We start from the raw sequence: 23,033 nt of genomic DNA, 5'->3' as shown, positions 1-23,033 counted from the left end.
TTTGTACTTACAGGTCAATAAAACAAACGCATTCAAGAAATGCTGTATGTTACCCATCCCACACCCCCAAAGTTCCCGCTCCGAAAGAGCCACAACCTTGGTATCTTGTTGTACCATTAACAATACAAACAAAATCAAACATATTAGCTTGAGACCCAAAAGAGAAATCGTATGTCTCCCAGGGACCCAAACTAGTAAAAATAGCAGATCTACAACCTCACAATGCGTCGCATCGTGACGCGTTGTGAGCTTGTAGATATGCTATTTTCACTAGTTCTTCAAAGTGTTCTTTTTCCCTAATTTATGGAATTTCATATTTTTTTTATTTATTTATGTATGCCATCCTTTTGAAGAACCTGAATATTATAGAATAGTGGTTCTCAAACGTTTTAATTTCGAGGAACCCCAGTTTGGTATGCATTAGGCGATTATGGACTTCCATAACTCTGAGAGTAATATACTCTCAGAGTTGATATAACTCTCTAAATCCTTTACCTGGGGACCCCTGGAACCCTTTCAAGGACCCCTGGCGGTCCTTTGACCATACTTTGAGAACCACTGTTATAGAATCAAGATGCCCCGGCATGCAGGCCTGGTATTTATAGTTTTGAGTACAGCCTGATCCGATGAAACAAACTGTGCCCTTATCTTTGCATTATGTTACAAATGTTACTATGTAATTATATGTTCTGATCCCTGCCCTATTTGTATCCTCAGTTTCCCCAGCCGCTTTGTGATTGGCCGCTTGCGTGGAGAGGCCATGGCGGATAGGAGGAAAGACGAGCTGAACGGTTACGTCTGGCATCTGGTTCACGCTGCTCCCGAGGTCGCCCAGGTCAGTTAACTATCACATTGCTGAACTATTCTGCAACCTGTGAGCTTGTAGATCTACTGTTTCTGTCACGCGATACCAGCATGCAACAATGTATAAGTATGCCGGTGCACACACACACACATTTTGCCAAAAATGCATGCTAGTGTGTTTGTCTGTGTCTGTGTGAATATTATGATTGACAGTATTAGCACAATATTAGGGGGATACAAATGTGATACATATATATATATATGTGTTTGTCAATACCTTTTGTGCAGCCATAATTGTTAGCTAATATAATAGCTGAAAGAAGTTGTTAATGTTGTAAGAAGATAAGAGGTCATGTTGAATCTAGAGCCGTGGTTTTAATAATAGACAATAGACAATAGATAATAGAGTTGTCCAGTTAATGTCACAAGCAGGAAGTCTTTTTTATAGCAATATGCTTCACATTTAAGCTTGGGCATGAAAGCCAAAATATGTGGTGCATTAATTATGATTATTATTTATAATAATAGTAATAATAATAATAATGAAGCACTTATAGAAACAATGTTACAAGGTGCTTTAAATGAAGCGTGTGCGTGTGTGTGTGTGTGTGTGTGTGTGTGTGTGTGTGTGTGTGTGTGTGTGTGTGTGTGTGTGTGTGTGTGTGTGTGTGTGTGTGTGTGTGTGTGTGTGGTTTCAGTTTGACTCACTGGTTTCTTAGTTATCAGCCCTTCCCAGGCACATATCTCTCTATGCAATGCACACAAGAGTGTGCCTGGCGCGCGCGCACACACACACACACACACACACACACACACACACACACACACACACACACACACACACCCACAGGGTGGGGGGCCTGCTGGGAACATGCCTGTCTATCAGGCCTGTCCTGTTCCATACATTTGTCTGGACTGGTAAATGTAATGGCAGTTCTTTCAGCTGTTAACGTGCAGACATGAACACAGAATTTACACTTATAGTCTAGTTTAAAACTGTCTATAAGACTGCAGTTCATGCATTTAGCTGAGTCTCTCATTTAGAGGAATTTGCATCAGGAGAGCAACTTAAGTAGTGTCAGACTCAGGTTTGTATCGGTGTCCTCCCAGTAGTAAGACAGCCACTTACATCACTAAGCCGGTGTGCTGTTGGCCCTGGCGTGCCTATTCTGGGCATTCGTAATAGGCAAACGTTCAACAAAAATAGGCGACCATTTGGTGAAAATAGCAGATCTACAAGCTCTCAACGCATCTTGTTGTGAGCTTGTAGATTGGCTATTTTCGGCGAAGAGATTTGGTGAAGAGCAATGAGGGAACAATGAGGGGACCAAATACAGACCCCTAGGGGATCACTGTCAACAAAGTATATTGAGTTTAAGTGGTTAAATGACCACAAGACCCAATGAGACTTGAACCTGCAACCCCTGGTTTACAAGACAATTGACAGTTAAGCATTTAGCAGACGCTTTTATCTAGAGCGATGTAGAAGTGCAAAATCTGAGTCAATGGCATGAACCCCAGTCAACAGACGATAGGGTAAATAGTCACATGCGTAGTGCAAAGAAATCAATTTAGTCTTTCAAAGAAACTAGGATACCAGTCTAAACAACATGCTATCTAAATAACTAAGTCCAGTGATCTAACCCCTGAGCTATGGAGCCCTGACAAGAGCGTGCTACAGCATCACTGCACACATTTTAGTAGGGGGTGCTAAGTGAAAAATCGTTACGCGGCGGATAAAAGCATGACATTTGATACAGATGTCCCTTGGGTCATCCTAAAACATCCTAGAAGGGGTGCCCAAAAAAATCTTAAACAGGAAGTGAGTTATGGAAAAATTCCAAAATGGCCACCTAAACTGTTGACCGTTGACTCAAAAGACACCAAAAGAATCTCCAAAAAGCATAACATTTGGTACACATGTCCCTTGGGTCATCCTAAGACATCCTAGAAGGGGTTCCCAAAAAAATCTGAAACAGGAAGTGAGTTATTAACCAAATTGAAAATGGCCGCCTAGTGTTGTCGATTGACTCAAAAGACAACTAAAGAATCTCCAAAAAGCATAAAATTTGGCACACATGTCCCTTGGGTCATCCTAAGACATCCTAGAAGGGGTGCCCAAAAAAGTCTTCAACAGGAAGTGAGTTATTGACAAAATTGAAAATGGCCGCCTACAGTGTTGTCGATTGGCTCAAAAAGCCTATAGAATCTCCAAAAAGCATACAATTTGGCACATATGTCCCTTGGGTCATCCTAACACATCCTAGAAGGGGTGCTCAAAATAATCTGAAACAGGAAGTGAGTTATTGACTAAATTGAAAATGGCCGCCTACAGTGTGAAAGATGATGCAAGATACCTAAATAATCTCATAAAAGCATGAAATGTGGTACAAATGTCCCTTGGGTGATCTGAACGCATCCTACAAGGGGTGCCCAAAGAGGTTTTAAACAGGAAGTGACCGCCTAAAGCAGTTGACACAAAAGAAAACATAAAGGGACGTCATAAAAGTGTACCATTTGGTACGTACATTGAGTGCTTCTTAATATATCCTAGAAGGGGTTATTTATTTGTTTGTTTGCTTGTTTATTAAACTTTTTAGGAAGGGACCATGTTGAAGAAATTCTAAATGGCTCTTTAAACAGTTCACCACGGCAGTCTGCATATTATGCAGACTCAATACGACAGGTTATGCAGTGCATAACCTGCCGTATTTTGTAGTCTACCTTCTGTTTTCATTTCTACATCATCTTATTTATTTTACTTTCTGCATTATTTTTTTTATTTTACTCTTTGAATCTTCTTTATTTATCTAACTCTCTGCATATTCTTATTTATTTTACTCTGCATCTTATCTTACTCTGCATATTCTTATTTTACTCTCTGCATCTTATTTATTTTGAACTCTACATCTTCTTGCTGGTTTTACACTCTATCTTCTCATGTATTTTCTTCTTGATCATTGCTGTTTTTTTGTGATTAGTGTTTAGTAACTACATGTATTCATGTATGCCATTTCGCAATTACCAGCACATTGGCATAATGCTCTGCAAGGTAACCCAGCATCCCGGCATCTACACTTTCTCGAACAGAAGGGCTCAGCTTTGCAGCCACACTTGAGTTCTCTACAAACTCTGGCAAGAGTGTCCATAAAGGTGTCCACGAATCAGCAACTTTAATCCATCCATATTTGTCAGGAGATGGTAGAGATTGCATAGCTTTCATGCTTCTGGACCAAATGCCAGATTGGCAAACTGCTCGATTTGAATGTTGTAGCAGTGCAGCCCGTGGGGGAGGAGTGTTTTCCATTGAGAGACTATTAAAACTTTTTTTAGCACCCCTTAAGATGCATTCAGATCACCCAAGGGACATTTGTACCTTTTATGAGATACTTTTTTGAGATGATGATGCAAAAGTGTCTTTTGCATCATCAACACTGTACACGGCCATTTTCAATTTAGTTAATAACTCACTTCCTGTTTCAGATCATTTCAGGCACCCCTTCTAGGATGTTTTGGATGACCCAAGGGACATGTATGCCAAATTGTATGCTTTTATGAGATTCTTTAGTTGTGTGTTGAGTCAATCGACAACACTGTAGGCGGTCATTTTCAATTTTGTCAATAACTCACTTCCTGTTTCAGATTCCTTTGGGCACCCCTTCTAGGATGTCTTAGGATGACCCAAGGGACATATGAGCCAAATTTTATGCTTTTTGGAGATTCTTTTGGTGTCTTTTGAGTCAACGGTCAACAGTTTAGGTGGCCATTTTGAATTTTGTCCATAACTCACTTCCTGTTTAAGATTTTTTTGGGCACCCCTTCTAGGATGTTTTAGGATGACCCAAGGGACATCTGTATCAAATTTCATGCTTTTATCCGCCGCGTAACGATTTGGCCATTTTTTGTGGTTAGCACCCCCTACTATTTAGCTTTCTGTATGCTGCCATTTATAAATGCAGCATCATAGCGTCCATTTACATTTCCTCCTCTATTTAATATAACTTCTCTCGGATGTTAAATAAAGGATTTAACGACTTAAGCCTAACTCCTGTTTTATACTTTGTCATATGATGGTGTCACGTGGCAGATATAGCCGATCTACAAGCTCATTACATGTTATATTGTGAAACATTGTGAGCTTGTAAATAAGCTATTTCAACTATAGATCTTTTTGAAAATGTTTGAAAATATCCACCTATGATGATATATCCAAAATAGAGACACAAGGATGAAACTGATTAAAATAGTGTGTTTTATACTGTGTTTTTTTAATGATACAAATGATGCAATATGTTTTTTTTACACAGACCATATACAAACCAGTTGATCCAGTCTAATCAGTTCTGATTAACTCATCTCTCTCTCTCCAGTGCGACCTCATCTACACTTTCTTTCATCCTCTGCAAAGAGACGAGAGACCAGGGACAGTGGTCAACACTCTACAGAACAAACCTACTGGTAAACACACACACACACACACACACACACACACACACACACACACACACACACACACACACACACACACACACACACACACACACACACACACACACACACACACACACACACATGCAGTGGTGGACAGTAACAAAGTACAATTGCTTAAGTACTGTACTTAAGTAAAATCTTTGAGTATCTGTGCTTTACTTGAGTATTTGTTTTTTGGAATACTTTATACTTCATACTACTACTACATTACAAATGATTGTACTTTTGACTCCACTACATTTCTAGGAAGGGAAAAATAATTGAATTACCCACTAGCCGATTTCTGGAAAATCTTCAATACATTGATATCAAAAAGAAAATGTACCTCCGTTTTTCTGTTCCAGTACTTTAACTCAAGTACAAATTTGACAGAGCAACTTTCACTTTTACAGTTGATTAATATTTGACCTGGAGTATCTATTAAACTCAAGTACTGGGGTTGAGTACTTTGTCCACCACTGCTCATATGCAGTCTGTGTCATAGTTAAGAGGGTGAGCTGTACACGTGAAACTAAATGTATCACATGGTCAAAGTGCTCCACACACACACACACACACACACACACACACACACACACACACACTGAGAAGTGCAAAGTTCATCATGTTCCCAACACAATCTGCCAGTTTGTTGGCCTATGTTACCAGAATAGATTTGTCTAATAAGCGTGCACACTTTATCACATTCTGCCTGGACTACGTGCCTGAATTCATTCAAGCTTTTAGGACATTTTCCATACTGTACACACACATACACACACACACACACACACACACACACACACACACACACACACACACACACACACACACACACACACACACACACACACATCAGATACAGTTTTGACGTTTTGCTGCCAATCAAAATATTGATAAGGGATAATAAATATAAAATGTACTTGATTAATTAAGAATTAAATAAAGAATAAATACATAGTTTAGTAGAATATCAGCTTGAATCTCACTAACAACCACGGTGTCTTTCTCCTTCTGTCTGTGTGTCTGTCTGTGTGTCTGTCTGTGTGTCTGTCTGTCTGTGTGTGTGTCTGTCTGTCTGTCTGTCTGGCTGTCCCTCTCTCCGTCTGTCTCCATTTGTTTGTCCAGCTGAGATCTCCTCCTGGGCTCCAGTGACGGGGACAGTGGCGGGGGAGGTTAAACTCTCGATCTCCTACAAGAGTGACAAACTCTTCATCATGGTCATGCACATAAGAGGCCTGGTCAGTGTGTGTGTGTGTGTGTGTGTGTGTGTGTGTGTGTGTGTGTGTGTGTGTGTGTGTGTGTGTGTGTGTGTGTGTGTGTGTGTGTGTGTGTGTGTGTGTGTGTGTGTGTGTGTGTGTGTGTGTGTGTGTGTGTGTGTGTGTGTGTGTGTTTTATTCAATGTGAATTAATGTTTGTAGAATAGAATAGAATATTGTTTGTCCTTGAGTGGAAATGTAGAAACAAGAATATGATACAATATGAGGAAATATGAGGACATACAGTAATTGTGTGTGTGTGTGTGTGTGTGTGTGTGTGTGTGTGTGTGTGTGTGTGTGTGTGTGTGTGTGTGTGTGTGTGTGTGTGTGTGTGTGTGTGTGTGTGTGTGTGTGTGTGTGTGTGTGTGTGTGTGTGTGTGCGCGTGCGCGTGCGTGCGCGTGCGTGTGTAGCACCCTCTTCAGGACGGGACAGACCCAGACCCTTATGTGAAGCTGTACCTCCTCCCTGACCCCCAGAAGACCGGCAAGAGGAAGACCAAGGCTGCACGCCGCACCTGCAACCCCACTTACAACGAGATGGTAAACTCTAGTTCCTATCCCACAACCCCCGCCACCCTTATGCCTGATTTATACTTTATACTTGCGGCAGTGTCGTGGACCAAAAATAGCATTGTGAAGCTTGTAGATATGCTATTTCCTGGACACTACACAGGGCTTAACTCCAACCAGGGTCCATATCCTCATTCCACCTCCATGGAGTCCTCCGTCTTTGTGACGTGTTGTCTCTTGTATGGGACTTTGCTCTGGTCTACTCGGCATGCATGCGTCCAGGCGGGCCACATAGTCATGCATGTTCACGTCACTCATGCATATCAGCTGACTGTCAGGAGGACACTAGTCACAGCTCCTACACTCCTAAGACAGACTGTGTAAATGTCAATTCTACACTGATACTGCTGGCCAGTTTAAAAAAAAAAAAAAAGTCAATACATTTCAAACATTGTGAAAATAGCCGATGTACAGGCCCACAACGCATCACATGTTGTGAGCTTGTAGATCTGCTATTTCCTCTGCTATTCTCAGTATTTTTGACAAGCTCACAAGGCAATGCGACACGTTGTGAGCTTATAGATTCACAATTCTTGCACAACACTGATGTGTGATTAAAGGGATTCTAGGCAACATTAAGCCTAAATTTAAAAAATATTTATATATATATATATTTTGCATTTTTTCCCCTCTATCAGCCACTATATAATGATGATGGGGTGTTTTCCTGCATTGAAACACAGTCCTCTTTCTGAAATCCGTATTTTCCCTACTATTTATGTTTTGACATCCGGGTATCCGGGACGTAAATGAAACGCACGCATGTGCGCGTCCGTGCGCGTCCGTGTGAACTGTTCAAGTGAAACCGAATGGAACCAAGTGCAGCCGACAAAAATGGAACGAGCCGCCATTGTTTTCTGCTACGCTGTTTTTACTTTAGTTTTAACACATCGGGTGCCAGCATTTTTTCATAACAACTTACCGTGGGTGCCAGCATTCTCCCCATTGACTGCGCTTTGCTGTTTAAACCTTCCGCGTGCGTTACAAGCAAATCCACGCAAAAAAAAGCATCGATTCATGTTCTGCCATGAGCCTGGCTACAGCCTGGAACCATAACATTCCCCTCGCGGGTTACAACGGGGGGGGATCGCGCATGACCGTTTTTCCCCACAGGAAACAGATTCGGAGATATAGGCGTTTCAAAGTAGGAAATAGACAGGAAGCGGATGGGGGAAAAAAATGTGTTTCCGGTGAGCGATCTGGCACTTCCTTCGCAGGATTACAATGGGTGCTCCCAGAGCTGCTCTAGCCCCGCCCGCGCGGAGAAAAACGAAAAAAACAAAAAGACTAAACTCACGGTTCAGACCGTGTTCGGCACCGAAGCTTCGGAACCGCCACTATATAAACACACGGTTCAGACCGTGTTTGGCACCCGATGTGTTAAAACATTCTCAAACTTATTTTTTGCTATATAAGTAGTTCATTGATTAGTTGATTTTTTTTATGTATATAAAAAAGATGCGCTACTCAATTATTCGATTCATTGAAAGAGTAATCAATGTAGTAATCGGCAAAAAAATAATCGATAATTACTTAGTGTAAAAACTTACTGTGAAATCAGAAATATGGATAAAGTCTGACTTGACTTTGCTTTCATCCTGTGCTTGGTTCAGTTGGTGTATGACCGTATCCCTCGCGGGGACCTGGAGCAGAGGGTGATCCATCTGCGGGTGCTGGGCGACGGACCTTTCTGGGAGAACACCCTGCTGGGGGAGACCTTCATCCCGCTGAAGAAGCTTGTGCCTGGCCAACACTGGGTCGACTGGCACCAGCTGGGCACAGCGGGCGCAGAGTCTGCCCGCTGAGAGTCATGGAACAGCACAGTGTGTGTGTGTGTGTGTGTGTGTGTGTGTGTGTGTGTGTGTGTGTGTGTGTGTGTGTGTGTGTGTGTGTGTGTGTGTGTGTGTGTGTGTGTGTGTGTGTGTGTGCCGCGTGCATGTGTGTGGGAGAGAGACAGCCACAGTTGTCCAGTCTATAGTACTGACTTATTTCCCCCAGTGGGGGTGCATGATGGGTCATCTCTTTCCTAAGTGGGACCTACAGTAAAAGGGGTGTGTGTGCGTGTGTGTGTGTGAGCGTGTGCGAGTGCGTGCGTCCATCTCTCTGGAGTTTTACCAGTGGATGAAGATGAATGGCTTGACAGACGTCCTACTCCAGCCAGTCCAACAGAGCTATTAACCTTAATGGACTACAGGGCGAGTAGTCCCTACTGGATATGTGTTTTGAAAGCAAATATTTCTTTAGACTTCATTGCTGTTGAAAAGCCTCGCTGTACTGACCCATAACTCGAGTGGGCTCCGTTCCACAGGACCATGCGACCCATCAAGAAGACCACCTGCAACCGTGACGAGAAAGGACTGTTACGAAATAAGGGGCTAGGCCCGCCCCCTGCCCCCTGCCTTAGGGAGTCGCATCTTTCTTCAAAGAGAAGTTATTTCTTTTTAAGTTATTTCTTTTTTTAAATTCCTAATTCCTTAATTGGATGCTTATTTAGCTTAATTTTGAGCTTGATTTGGTGTAAGTCTATGATTTTTCCTAATTTTCTTTTCTGTGTATTACTCGGATGTTTTGAATGTAGATATTAGGGACACATGGATATTGTCATGGGTTCAGTCTTTCAGAATTGAGAAAGTGACGGTATGGCTGTTTTCATACTATTGTAGGGTAGTGATATACCCGCCTATTAACCTGCCTATGGTATGGAAGGACTTGGCTACAACACCACAGCAAGCAGAGATAGAGATTCCATTGTAATTACCCCCTCGCTTAGTTTGCTCTTGTCATCTATGCTGTGGTCGTACCTTATCTGTAACATATAGCGCTCAACTGTGTCACAAAATGCCTACAAGGTCTTTTTACCCTCCTAATACTAGGAGAACTGAGTCAAAATAGGTGCCATGAATAAAACACCCTTTAGGCCCTGTCGTGAAGTTTCCTAACTGAAGAATGTTAGTGGAACAGAAGAGTAAGGCCTTTTCTGTACATACAGTGAAACAGCCTGTCTGCACTATTTGTTGCTATCTTTTTCTTTAAATCGTGGAAAGTGTTTGCTTCTTTAGCGATTTACTGTAAGCAAATGGTAGAAACCTACCTGGGCACGCAGACTGCGCCGTTCCTCTTCATGGCATTTAACATTTCAAAATGTGCTGTACATGAACTGACAAAGATGTAGAATATTTTTCATATAGGGAGAGTATTAACAACTGAAAATCTTAATTGTGTGTGAGCTTTTTCTGTTCAGTTCTATTGCATTTGTGCTCCTTTTTGTGGTGTGTGTGTGTGTGTGTGTGGGTGTGTGTGGGTGTGTGTGGGGTATGCAGAGAGAGGTGGGGCAGAAGGAGGAACAAAGAGACTAATTTAATGATTCACAAACCCTGAAACTGCATACTGAGGTGCTTTAATATCAGTTAACCCATCTTTTCTGTTAACTTTCTTATGCATTTTGAACTTACAGCATAATGATTCCCACAAATCACGATAAAGGGATGATGTGTATTTTTTTTATGAAACACATGGAAATTAGCAAAAAGTTGATCTTAGCTTGTGCATAACCGTAACCATGCTGTAACAAGTTTCTACAACTGATTTGAATTTGGCCTCAAGGCACGATTTACCAATTAGATAGTTTGAATGTTTTTCCTCCTTTGTTTATGTAACGAGACAAAATGTGCTGTCTCCACACTACACTGGCTGATGATGACACTAAATAATCTGGTTTACTGAGTTCAAAACATGCCTTGCTCATTTAATCTCAAATGAGAGGGTTTGGCATCTGCTAGAAATATTCTCCAGTTGCTAATAGTGAATTATTGAATGATGATTCTGTGTTTAATATTTCTCAAACAGTGCTTCAGGACTGAAAATTGGCCCATAAAATGTTCAGGCTAAAAATGGCCAAATGCTAAATATTGGTCCCCAGTAGAAAAAACAGTTGAAAACCACAACATTTGTGTCCCCAGTGTGAAACCAGTTGAGAACCACTTGTGTAATACGTACTGTAACTTAACAGGTTGTTAACTATATAGTATTAATAGTTTAAATAATTGAGGGATTAGGTGCTGGGTACATTTATCATGGATCTACAGTGTGGCTTTTTTTTTACAGACCTCGGAAGGAAGTGAGACAGAAACCTCAGTGGTTCTAAAGAGAGAGAGAAAAAAGTCATGTTGTGAAAATCCCAACCCAATATGTAAACAAATATTTTTTTTTGTCTGAGTTGTTGTTCTTAGTCTTTTACTCAGTGAGAGTCACGACTCACGACCCTATGGGTTAAGAAACAGCAGGCTAGAGGGCCTCTAGATGAGCGACCTCAAGGGATTTAAACCCTGAGTCCTACGACACACTGGGAAAAAGGGGACAGAATGTAAGTTCAAAATGAACTGGATCTTGTATTACTGTAAATAAGACTGAGATATATCATTTAATGTGATTTGATTTTCTCCAATTCACCTTTCAGTTTTACGCTCACTTTTTATTTAGATTACAAAGGCTGTATTGTGCAACTTTAATTTTTGAACATGTTTTGTAATATTATTTGCACTAAATAACAAAATAAACTTGAATCGAAATGAAGAGTGTGTCTTATTGTAGCACTGTGTATCATGTGAAACCTACAGTATTCTGGGAAATCTTTGTTGCCAAATAAGATACTGTACTTTATTGATAGTCTGAAGAATTAGGCCAGTGAGGCATCAAGGAATGGCAACAAAATGAAAGGTAAAAACTAAATGGAACATACAATACATCCAAAGTTAAAGTCAACAGATAAAGAAACGGCATACACTGGCATACATTCTGTTTGCTAATAGTTAATCACATGAGATTTATACAGCAAGTCTGCAAATGTGAGTCATTGACTAGTGACTACATGACTTTTCAACTGGTTCCACCTATTTTTTGCAATGTAAAGTCCAAGCAATAAGCTTAAAATCTATACTGTATGTTGGAATCTACCAACATAACATATGCCCACATATCGCTTACACAGCTACAGATCAGATTGTGCGCAGGCGATTATGTAATAATTGCAGGCCTAGTGCCATGTTGCCAGTCTACAGCACTCTTCCACACGGCTGAAGCTGGTGGTTATGTCTTCTATCCTGAAGACATGGTGATGTGAAATGACTCATTATACTGTCATGTTGTTTTTAATGCATCATTTCAACCTGGGCACTGAACCCATTCACTATTAATGTTACCCATTCACTTACCCATAACATCACCAGTTGTTTTTTACACATTCCGAATGGACAGAGACAATGGAATAACGGAGAAGTCTGGTGTAATCAGGTGTAATCAGAACACAAGCTTCAGTCGTTTTGCTCTCCAGATCTAGAATTCCTTGCTCTGCTCTGTAGACCTCATTTCTTGCCTAGAGAATTTTCAGCTGCTATCGCTGTGTACATACGCCGAAAAGAGACAATCTACCAGCTCACAACAGCATTGTGTTGCAACGTGTTGTGTGAGCTTGTAGATCTGCTTTTTTAGCAGAATGTTCGTACATTTTTGCCAAATGTTTGACAATTATGACCAGAATAGAGACGCTAGGGTTCAAGTGGTTAAACAAACTTCATATTTTTAACCACGGAAGTCTTGCCTATAACACCCCCATCTCTTATCCTATGAGCACTAGAGTTAAGTCCTGTAAAAAATATTTACAGTAAAAAAATAGTGTATATTTATTGGCTTTGTTTGAGAACTCACCACACCCAACCGCTGTTAGATTGAGTACCAGTTATTCTGGATTAGGCCTGCCTTCTAAGTTCTGAATAATGTTAACTTTCGCGTGCATGAATGGATATATTGTGCTATTATTTTTTAAGTTGGTTTTAGTTTTGTTCTATTTAAAAAAAAAATCTAGTTTAAGTTGATGTTTATTTGTATAGTGAACGCACCTATTAAAGTTCACAGACAGTGAAAAATACATTTCACTTGGGGTCACACCTTGGAAACAAACATAAGCATTGCACACAATACAATGCAACAAGATAAAATGCTGCAAAAATAATCTTGGGTAATAATGTAGTTGGGTAAATGCAAGTGCCTTATCAAGTATTATCAAGGAATTCACCTATTGTTTGTTTCACATGTCACACGGTCAGAAATGCTGCTGTCACTGACTGTACTGGCCACAGACCCTATTTTTAGCATAAGTCAACAGGCTTACAAGTCAACAAGTAACTTGAACCTACTGCTAGGGATGGTACTGGATTTAGACATTTGGGAGAGACTGACTCAAACTCAAAGACTTTTAGAACAGAGTGACAACATCACTGTTTTTGAACATGGTAGAGTGAATGAAGATTTCATACATTCGGGAAAGCTATGCTGTGATGTGACCCTTTTTGAGGGAGAGAACTGGAAATGTTGGTCTTATGAATTTCTAATGACTGCAGTCACAGAATGAGGACATATAATGCATACTTTATGACTGCATGGCAGACATGGGCTTGTCCCATAGAACTCTTCATTTGCACACACAAAAAAGTCACTAAAACAGTATTGGGGATTCATCTCCATGCAGTTGGCAAATGAGCTAAAGCACATATTTGCCTATGTGAATGTCCTCAACTCACCGATCAATATATTTTGATATAAATGTTATTTATTTTGATAAAGCTCTCAAAAGTGAGTCACTGCGTCTAATGTTCAATGTAATTATCAGAAGTACAAAATAATAATAATAATTAGCATTCTTTTATTTTTTTTTATCTCATCATGTCTCATTTAACTGCAAAGCATGAATTATACTTGCCATGCATGTGAGTGTGGGGGAGGGGGATTACAGATGATCCCCTGCTGTGTTTAGTGATTCATCTGCATTGCTGCTGGCCTATTAATACTGCAATGTGGGCACAGGAACAGAATGGAGAGATGAAGGCATGGTAGGGAATTTGGGAAATATCTTCAGAAAAAATGTGCACGTTAAAAATAGCAATACATTAACTCTTGTTGTTCTACGTGAACATAGGTGTAGTGTCAGTGTGTGCAGCGCAAGGCCATCTGCAAATTTGTGTTCAAATGTGAGAAAGGACGTGTTGATAAGCACAAGGAGGGGTGGTGGCACATGCACTTGACTGTCGTTACGTAACCCGCACAGTGCCTGACATGCGTTTCCTTATGCTTACCGCCACCACACGTTTTAGCTGAAGTCGAAACATACCGACGGTCCCTGACTGGACCCGTTTGCTGTCAGCTCGACGACGAGTTTGGCGACGCTCCCTTTAGTGTCTGATGAAATCCTAACCTACGTCGTATCTATCTACTGAAAAGCGAGGCAAACCATACAGACCATACAAGGGAAAGACACGAGAAAAACGAGAAGGAAAGCGACTATATGCACACACAGCCTGTTTGGTAGTTTCACTGCGACCGAATAATACTAATAGACGGCAAACTTGCTTATTTTATTTTCGTCGTGTTTATATTTGCCTTATTTTATTTCTGCGACGACGCTATTCGGCGCTTCAACTTCCTTCGGTCCGTCCGTTAGCATTAGCACTTAGCAGCTATTTGAATGCGAGCGTAGGGAGTCTTCACTGCGGCCACCGACCCGGCGTCCTCCTCACTCCAGTATAACACGACAAAATGGCCCGTTGTCTTTCTCCGTTTGAAGTGGAGGTTACTTTATGCAGCGACCTGTCGAGCGACTTTTACTTTTCTCTGCACCCCGTCGCCGTTTCCACTTCCAGCACGAAGCTAAAGAGGTCCAACCACCATTCTTGTCAGCCGAACGTCCCTGGTTGGAACCCTAACAACATGGAGGGCGCTCATATTCACTGGATGTCGACTTCTAGCAGAGCTAACCGCCATGTCTTCGTCTAGAGAACAGACATGGACAGTGGACGTTAAACACAGACAGGTGTCTACCTGGTCGACATGGGCATCGTTTGGAATTCACTGGAATCGCATTTAGCCGTTGCAGCCTGAGAGGTACTGCAGTTTAACAGCTGTTAGCATTAGTTAGCTTGCTAGCTTGACTATAAAAAACGCCACATTTCGCTACGCTAGTTGATATAATATCACTAATATATATACATATATCGATTTATTTATATTTATGTCTGCAACATATGCAAGAATGAGTGGTGAGGAAGGTCTTTCCGTGAGAGCGTCCCCGGCCTCCTCTCCCACCCACCATGGGATGGCCTCTCTGGGGCGAGAGAACCAGGACAGGTCGTGGATCAGCATGTTCTCTAGGCCCGCGCTGTCTTTCCTGCAGAAGTATTTACCGGGGCTACCTCGGAATCCTGCTCTGTCAGACAGTGGAGGAACAGGGTGGGTCAGTGAAGATTTCAGACATAACTTAGTTGATGACCAAAGAGCGTTTTTAGGACAACTGGACGAACTGATGCCTGGGGCGCAGCATTCTTCGACTCCCCACCTGTCGTACCTGCGCTGCGAGAACAGCGGCCCCGCTGGCCTCATCCAGACCACCAGCGGTGACACCACCTTGGGTTGGATCACCGCAGGCTCCCTTCAGGAATTAGGGATCCAAACTGCTGCTGAAATGGAAATGAACATTAGACAACAAACTCAGACAGGTTATCTGGCGGCGACCGCTAGGAGTGTTCTCAGTCACGTTTTTTTGAGTTCAGCATCGTCAACTCAGGACATAACGCATACCGAAGGAGCCGGTCAGGTGCTCGGCGGGAGGAACTGGTACACAGACGACGCCGGTTCACCCATGAAGAACGCAGGAAGCACTAAGAACTGGTGGGGCGGGTTTTGGGGAAACGAAGAAGGCCCCCAGAGTTTGCTGTCAAATGCATCATGGGGCAAAGAGATGCCGTTAACAAGCAAGCATTGTTCACAACAGGAGGGTGGTACAAAAGCTGCTGTTGCCAAGCCAACCGAGCTGTCTGTACAGCTCACTAACAGGGAATCAATGCCAGGGGAAAGCGCTGGACAACACAGCGACAAAGAGCAGCCGATGGACAATGACAGCCTTCAAACATCCGCACCAGAATCTCTCCAGAGTTCAGAGAGGCTTACAATACAACACCAGCCCAGCATTACCACCAGTGGCATTCTTGATACTGAAGGAACTGAAGCTGCTTGCAGTGAGGTGGCAGTTCTCACCCCTGACCAAGACAATGGCTATTCCAGCCTGGAAGAGGAACATGTTATCTGCCAACTTTACATGGTAAAAGCCCCGTGTGAAGAGGAACCACAGCAGGCGACTGACGGGACTGTCACAGATAAAGAAACAGAGGGCAGGAGTTCTGAGGCCAAGGAGGAAGCAGAGTCGCTAAGTTCCAGGGAGATGGAGGAAGAGGAGGAAGAGGATGATTCCCATATCAGCGAGTCAGATGAAGAAAGAGAAAGGACCATCCAGGAGGATCCATCTGCTGCTGCCATGCCTCTTACCCCTCCCTATTGCCAGAACAAGGCTATCGCTTACATCATGGGAAGCCCCTGCAGTGATGAAGATGATGATAGCCAGTCAGACAGTGAGTTTGACAGTGATGATGATGACGGCTTTGATAGCGAGGGCTCGTCAGAACTCTCTGACTCAGTTGATGAAGAAGATGATGAAGACTCTGACAACGAAACCTCAGAAGCAGCGCGCCTGTGGAACTCCCTGTGCGAAAGCCGGGATCCATACAACCCAAGCAACTTCACCGCCCCCATCACCACCCCAAGGACCATCCCCATCCCAAAACCCCCCACCTCCTCTGCAGCCTCTCCCTGCTCCCCACAGTCTTCCCCAGGCTCACCCCCTAACCATAACCTATCACCCCCTGACCATAATCCATCACCCCTCTCTACCTCCCCTGCCTCCCCGCCCTCTTCCTGGGATAACGACAGCTGGGATGACTCCACCTCGGCCAGCGAGGTGGATGAAGCAGAGAGCCTGCGCCTGTGGAACTCGTTCAGCTCCTTCTCTGACCCCTTCAGTCCCTTCAGTTTCCAGGGCCCACTCAGGACTCGAGAGCCTCGTAAAGTAGGGGTGCCCGGGGGTCAGGGGAAGAAGGTCTCCCGGACTCGTCCTCGCTCCCCCTGCCATGCAGCAGCATCAGCAGTGGTGCAGGTGCTCCAGTACAGAGAGGAGGATGCAGAGGAGAGGCTGGACAGTGGCTTCTCTGAGCCTGTGGTCAGCGCAGTTGCTGCTTCTGCAACCGCCACACCTTGCTTTGTCACCATCAAAAAGGTAAGCTGTCTATCACTACACCTGTTTTGTGCACTCACTCACTCCATCTATCTCTCTCTCTCTTTCATTAATGAATTAATTAATTGATTCATTCGTTCAGTCCAGCAGTCCTCACTTTATGGTTATTGAGACATCCTGTGTATTCCAAGACATGCCAGATAAATATGTACTAATAAATATGTACTAATAGTCTCCCGCTGACAAATTGAAATCTGTGTCTCTGCTGGGGACTGCAATTACAACACCTGATTTTACAGCGGGTGTGATGAAATAGTATGACTTGGACCTGACATAGACCTGTCTTCATTTTCCAATCAAAGGGGAAAAAAGGCACAAAAAAAAATGTCATTCTTCATTAATACAAATAGTACAGGAATTCCCATGTTGTAACTAAGGGTTGATCACTGTGGTGAGCCAAACCCTGCAAGTTAATCAGCCAGGCTTGTCCTGATGATGTGAAAGACATCACAAGCTCACACTTGTTTTTAGTTTTTTTAACTGAGGAACACTGCATTACATTTCTCATCTCCTACTGTTATGTATTACACTCATTTTAGTTTATTGTGTTGTTTCAACCTGCCCATGACTGCTCAAAGAATGTGGTCTTGCTCTGTTCTGTCTATCGTGTGCATGTAGGTCCTATATACTGTAGACAGTGATTGTCTGCTTTTGGTGTTGTACACGTGAGAATGGATGGACATGGAACACACCCAAGTCATATAAGCACATCACTTATTGTAAAACTGTGATTCATTTTATGGCATGTCCATTTCCTTGAGGTAGTCATATTTTACAGCGAGAAGATGTAAATATGTAACTAAATAAGGAGGAAGTGAATATATGACAGTGACAGTCTCTTACTGGACAGTAAGCAGCACTCCAGTTTCCTCACTTGAGCATTTTAGACTTTTGGAAACATTTGATCAGGCGACTGCACTTTCTTTTATAATCTGTGCTCTTTAAACTATGTCATGACAAATGAATGCTCATCATTTTGGTCAGATTGCAAAGTCCTTGTGAGTTTTAAGTGGGAAAGTGACATTTCTCCACATAAGTATAGTACAAGTTAATAATTTTGTTCAGTGGTTCCCATTCCCAATTGGTTTCATTTACAAATGTCATGTTGACCTTGGTGGCAGAGCCTGAAATGTTATATCCTCTACTGAAGAAGTTGTTCATTAACTTTGACCCTGTCAGCAGCACGTCTCCCAACCCACAAGTTAACCAGAGCAACATTGCTTGTGCATGTGAGCATTTGTGATTGCAGTTGTCTCTTCCCCTTCAGCTGTGCACGTATTTTGTTCACGTGTTTTGGGACTGTTTTGGAGGTGATGTAAATCCTGTGCAACAATTTCCCACTTCCAGGTTGTCTGTGATGTAGTAGAGGCTTCTTCTGGAAGCTCCCTGGGGAAAGCAGTGTACTTTTCAAAAGCCTATGAAGATGGCAGTAGATCTAATGGAGAGCATCTTAACAGCGAATGCAGTGTTGTGTGGCCACATGGGCTTACATAGAAAACAACATATGAACAAAGTAACGAATGCAAACAAGAAGTAACAAGTAAAGCTGCAAAAATGTGCTTGAGGAAGACGGTGACTGAACCTTCTACCTGCTGCTGAGTGACTAACAAGTCAGTCTGAATAAGGGTCAGCTAAATGCCCTAAATGAGCTACACAAGTACTGTTATATTAGATTTGTTATTGGCTAGGTTATCAATGTCATCGGCCTTACAGGCCTAATGCTTATGCCATGATGACAGGAGCAGGTGTCATACAGTCAGTACACATGAGAGATGTTCATATTGTCACTGATTACTTTCGTCATGTAGTTTTATGGCGTAGAATAGCGCCATTTAAAGCGTAGAAAATGAGTTGCAACTAGTAAACTGCATTCAGCTGTTAGGCTAATGTCTAAATAAATGAAAGCAAGTGAGCCAAGGTTGACGACTAATGATTGCTGTGGATGTTATTATCCCTCAGACCATTCCTTAACAGTTACACCATAGTTCACATCCACACTCGGGCTTGCCATGTTACTTAGCAACAGTAACCCATAATGGTGGAGGAAATGAGAGAGGGCTTCATGCAAAAAAGATTACGCTTTTTATGTAAAAGCTAATGGTGTCTTTGATGCTGCGCCCCATTCTCATTAGTGTGCACTTCTAAGGAGAGTGTCTTTGAAAAGGACCGTGTCATATTTTCCCCCTCTCTAAACCTGGCCTAGTTATTTCGGGGGTTGTCAAATCGAGACATGGTTCCTCCATTTCCCCAACTGTTAAAGCCATTATGCTTTTCTGTGTCTTCACTGCTTGCATAAGAAGAAGGGAAGCTTTAATAGTGGTTTCTATTGAAGTGAATAGAATTGGTAATTAAGTTGCATGAGAAAAAGTGGAAAGATAAGTGAGAAAGTGATTGCAGGATGTGGCCTATTCTTTTAGCATTTATTAATTTTCCATGTATTGTCTAAATAAAATTATGTTTTGCAGTGGGGGCATAATTAATACACTTTATTACACTGAGAATGTACAGTGTCAGCGGTCCGGGCACCTTAGGCTTTAATGTAGCTCGATAGTGCGTCGCGGGTTTGAGTCCCATTCCCGACGATTGATGTCTCTCCCCATTTCTCTCTGCTTGTTTCCTGTCCATCTCCACTTTACACTATAGAAAAGTAAAGGCAGAAAAATAAAAGTAAAGTACAGTGTCAGAAAATGTTGTCTCTTAAGCTGTACGTGTCTTGATCAAAGGAAAATGCAAAGGAATGGCCTGCCCACTGTTCTTTGTATAAAAAGGGAATATAGGTATAAAATGGATACAAGCACCAAAAATTTCTGGGGGTGAATTGATGGAAGGTTCAGTGCTTTCATTTCACTGAACCTGTAATCTAAACTATCAAGGTTTGTTTTTATATTTCTCCCCTGCCTTCCCTCTCCTATTGACAATTGCCTCTCTCTTTCCCTGTCTCCCTCCCTATAGGTGCGTTTCTCTGAAGACATTGAGGAGTTTTTCGCCAGCTGTGGCGAGGAGGAGGATCGGCGGGGTCCCTGGGAGGAGCTGGCTCGGGACCGCTGTCGCTTCTTGCGTCGCTGCCATGAGGTGGAACAGAGCATCGCCTACTGCCTGGAGCCTCAGCACCGCAGCCTGATGTATCACAGGTTCACCATCTACTACACCCAGGACACCTGAGGAAGGTGGAGGAAGGATGGATGGACCCAGACCAGTATGTGGCTCGGCCACCATAAATGGTACAGAACAAGCACTCGTATCTCACTAGGTTGAAAATTCTGTTTAACCACAGCATACATGCATATTAGGTTTATCATAGCTTATGAAACACATGCACAAAAAAACGTAGGACGGAAGCATCTGAAGAACTATTTTGAGCGCTTCCTGAGCTGTGATTCCACCACCTATCTCTAATCCTCAGTTTGTGCTTTGTTTATGAGAGACTTAAAGAGACTGTGCAGAGCTCAAACAGGCTCCTCGCCACTATTTAGTTTTTGCTGTTTCTTGTTGTTTTCATTTTTTTGTTTTTCAGTTGAATTTTAGTGGTGTGATGGAGTTGATTTAACATGATTCAGGGCAAAACCACAACTGCATAAATGTGTTATTAAAATGGTATGGACACTATGGTTGGACATTTTTAAGGGCTTAACTTGTGGTTACACTGTGAGGTAGAACCCCCCCCCCTTTTAAGTTATTTCAAAACGCGTCGCAATTTCCTTTTTTAGGTTGAACTGGTTCTAAAGCCAAGGGAGTCTTCTGGGAGAGTACACTTTTCCTTTAATGTTGCACCTCATGCTGTTTCTGCTCTTGCAACAAGACAAACAGCCAATTACATACTAGTGAAACTGTTTCAATTTCATCTGGTTTTAAATCTGCCTTCAACAACTAGGCTTCTAATACATTATGCGTATATCCTTATGTGCCCTGTCCCTAAAGCAGTAGCTCTCACTTAGTTTCACACTGAGAGACCTGCATTTTGCTTAGACCCAAACAATTAGGACCCAACCCTTTAAATGACAGTATTTTCTCTGTTACTTTGACCTTCGGGTCCAACTTATGACCCACTAATTGAGAAAAACTACCCATAGACACCAGCAGAATGGCAAGACTACTCTATGTAGTTTCATAACGGCTCCCTTAGAACTTTTGGAAGTTGAACAGGGAGGTACAAACTATTTTTAAAGGGCCAACTCCTAATTCAAATGTTTGCTAATCTGCAACTCTTGAGTTTGTATCACATCAAGGATTCAAGGGTTTTGGTACACTTTTAAGAGTGATCTTAGTATTTGGATACCACCTGGTGTTGCATTCAGCTAGAGTTGGTATACTTCTCAGTAATCTCAGTTTTTGATCGTCAATGCCAAAGAAAGTTATAATTTTGTAACATGGGTAATTCAGTGTTTAACACGCCTGGTTGACACAGTATTTTCTTTCCCTTTTAGTCTTTGAAAACACATTTTCTGGAAAATTGTTCCTGAAGAGTAGTATTGAATATGGTATGATTTGAACAGATTAAGCAAACAATTGCAGATACTCCTCCAATTACTAATACATTTGTGTAATCACTAATGATAATGCATCTTGAGTATTCAAAACATTTATTCTATAAATGGATTCAAATGTAATGTTTGGTAATGCCAACTGTGGTATTCAAAAACATTATGCCTTTTATATTTATACAGCTTCTACGCAACTGTAAGGTATTTTTAGTTCCAAGTACTATATTAAGGGTGAAGGATTATGGGTGCGGGTCTCATGGAAATGTATCGTCATCCTGATTGAGGCTCTGTTATAAAGCAGTCTCTTCCCTGTGTCCAAATGAAGTTTGTAGCCGTAACATTGTTTCATATGCATCCATTGGGAGCCCTTGTGTGTGACACAGATCATGTTTCCATACAGTTGCAAAGTGAATTTTAGTCTAATGTATTGCTATTGGACAAGATGAGGGGCGACATCCTGCATTATGTCTAACAAACTTGTTAATGCCGCTATTTATTAAATTAAACCTTTCCAGTTTGAGTGAATGTAAAAATATTTTTGCAATATTGTGGAAATGCATCCTAAGTTGCATGAAGATGTTTGGATGGAAATGGCTACAGAGATGCCGTCTTTACTGGAGTTAACCCCCTTCACATCTGACCAGTGCAAGTGTGGTGATCTTTGCTTCAAGTGAACAAAGCGTCAACCATGGGATTGCTAAAGCAAAATACAGGGATGGAAGACTTCATCAAATGAGACTTGCAGAAAGTTATCCACTGAACTGAACGTTGGATAATGGAATAAAGGACTGATATACATTTTGGTGTTACTTTACAATTAACCAAATCAGTTTTATTTTTGTAAAACATAGTTTGGTGGATGAGTTCTGCTTAAGCATTTCCTTAACAGCAAATTTGAATGGCATTCATTCAGTGGAAATAAATCAATATTTAATGATGCATATTGTTTTGTGTTCATTTCAGCACTCAAGCTTAATTTTCAATATTCTCGGCCTATCCACTAAGGTAAGCCTCTTCCAATAAGGGTAAAAAAATTGAATATTTGTATATAATTGCAAAGTATAAAAGTTACATTTATTACGTTTTAGTATTTTTGGATAGGAGTAGACATGTTTGAATGAATGCAATGAAAAGTACCTCAATTACAGAAACAGTGGCTCTATATCCCAGTAAATGCACAATAACCACATGACATTTCAGGGCAATTCCACATCATATTTGCTAATTACAGTGGAAAATTGACAATAATAATGACAGACCTTTTGAACACATTTGAGG

At 41.8% G+C, this 23,033-nt stretch overlaps 2 protein-coding genes across 2 annotated transcripts in view; both read left to right on the top strand.

Annotated features, from left to right (window-relative positions):
- Nucleotides 1–11,660, top strand: part of pik3c2b (phosphatidylinositol-4-phosphate 3-kinase, catalytic subunit type 2 beta) — a 69,696-nt gene extending 58,036 nt beyond the window's left edge. Inside the window, exons 29-33 of the mRNA XM_084062527.1 lie at nucleotides 718–835; nucleotides 5,175–5,262; nucleotides 6,403–6,515; nucleotides 6,945–7,073; nucleotides 8,717–11,660. Of these exons, the coding sequence (XP_083918653.1) occupies nucleotides 718–835; nucleotides 5,175–5,262; nucleotides 6,403–6,515; nucleotides 6,945–7,073; nucleotides 8,717–8,908 (640 nt within the window). The 3' untranslated portion in view covers nucleotides 8,909–11,660. The remainder of the gene's footprint in view (nucleotides 1–717; nucleotides 836–5,174; nucleotides 5,263–6,402; nucleotides 6,516–6,944; nucleotides 7,074–8,716) is intronic.
- A 2,688-nt stretch (nucleotides 11,661–14,348) lies between these two features.
- Nucleotides 14,349–22,694, top strand: ppp1r15b (protein phosphatase 1, regulatory subunit 15B). The gene is made up of 2 exons (XM_084062882.1): nucleotides 14,349–17,256; nucleotides 20,227–22,694. The coding sequence occupies exons 1-2, from the start codon at nucleotides 15,163–15,165 to the stop codon at nucleotides 20,434–20,436; spliced, it is 2,304 nt and encodes a 767-aa protein (XP_083919008.1). The 5' UTR covers nucleotides 14,349–15,162; the 3' UTR covers nucleotides 20,437–22,694.
- Nucleotides 22,695–23,033: the final 339 nt, after the last annotated feature.

This window comes from Gymnoscopelus microlampas, assembly GCF_963454915.1.
Source record: "Gymnoscopelus microlampas genome assembly, chromosome: 7".
Lineage (NCBI taxonomy): Eukaryota > Metazoa > Chordata > Actinopteri > Myctophiformes > Myctophidae > Gymnoscopelus > Gymnoscopelus microlampas.
Note: the sequence above shows the minus strand (reverse complement) of the source record. Positions and strands in the feature narration are given on the sequence as shown.

Excerpts from the sequence above, each read along its gene's own strand:
- ppp1r15b (XM_084062882.1), top strand. The coding sequence starts at position 15,163 with ATGTCTGCAACATATGCAAGAATGAGTGGTGAGGAAGGTCTTTCCGTG. Across the intron at positions 17,257-20,226 it reads GCTTTGTCACCATCAAAAAG|GTGCGTTTCTCTGAAGACAT; the intron begins GTAAGCTGTCTA and ends CCCTCCCTATAG.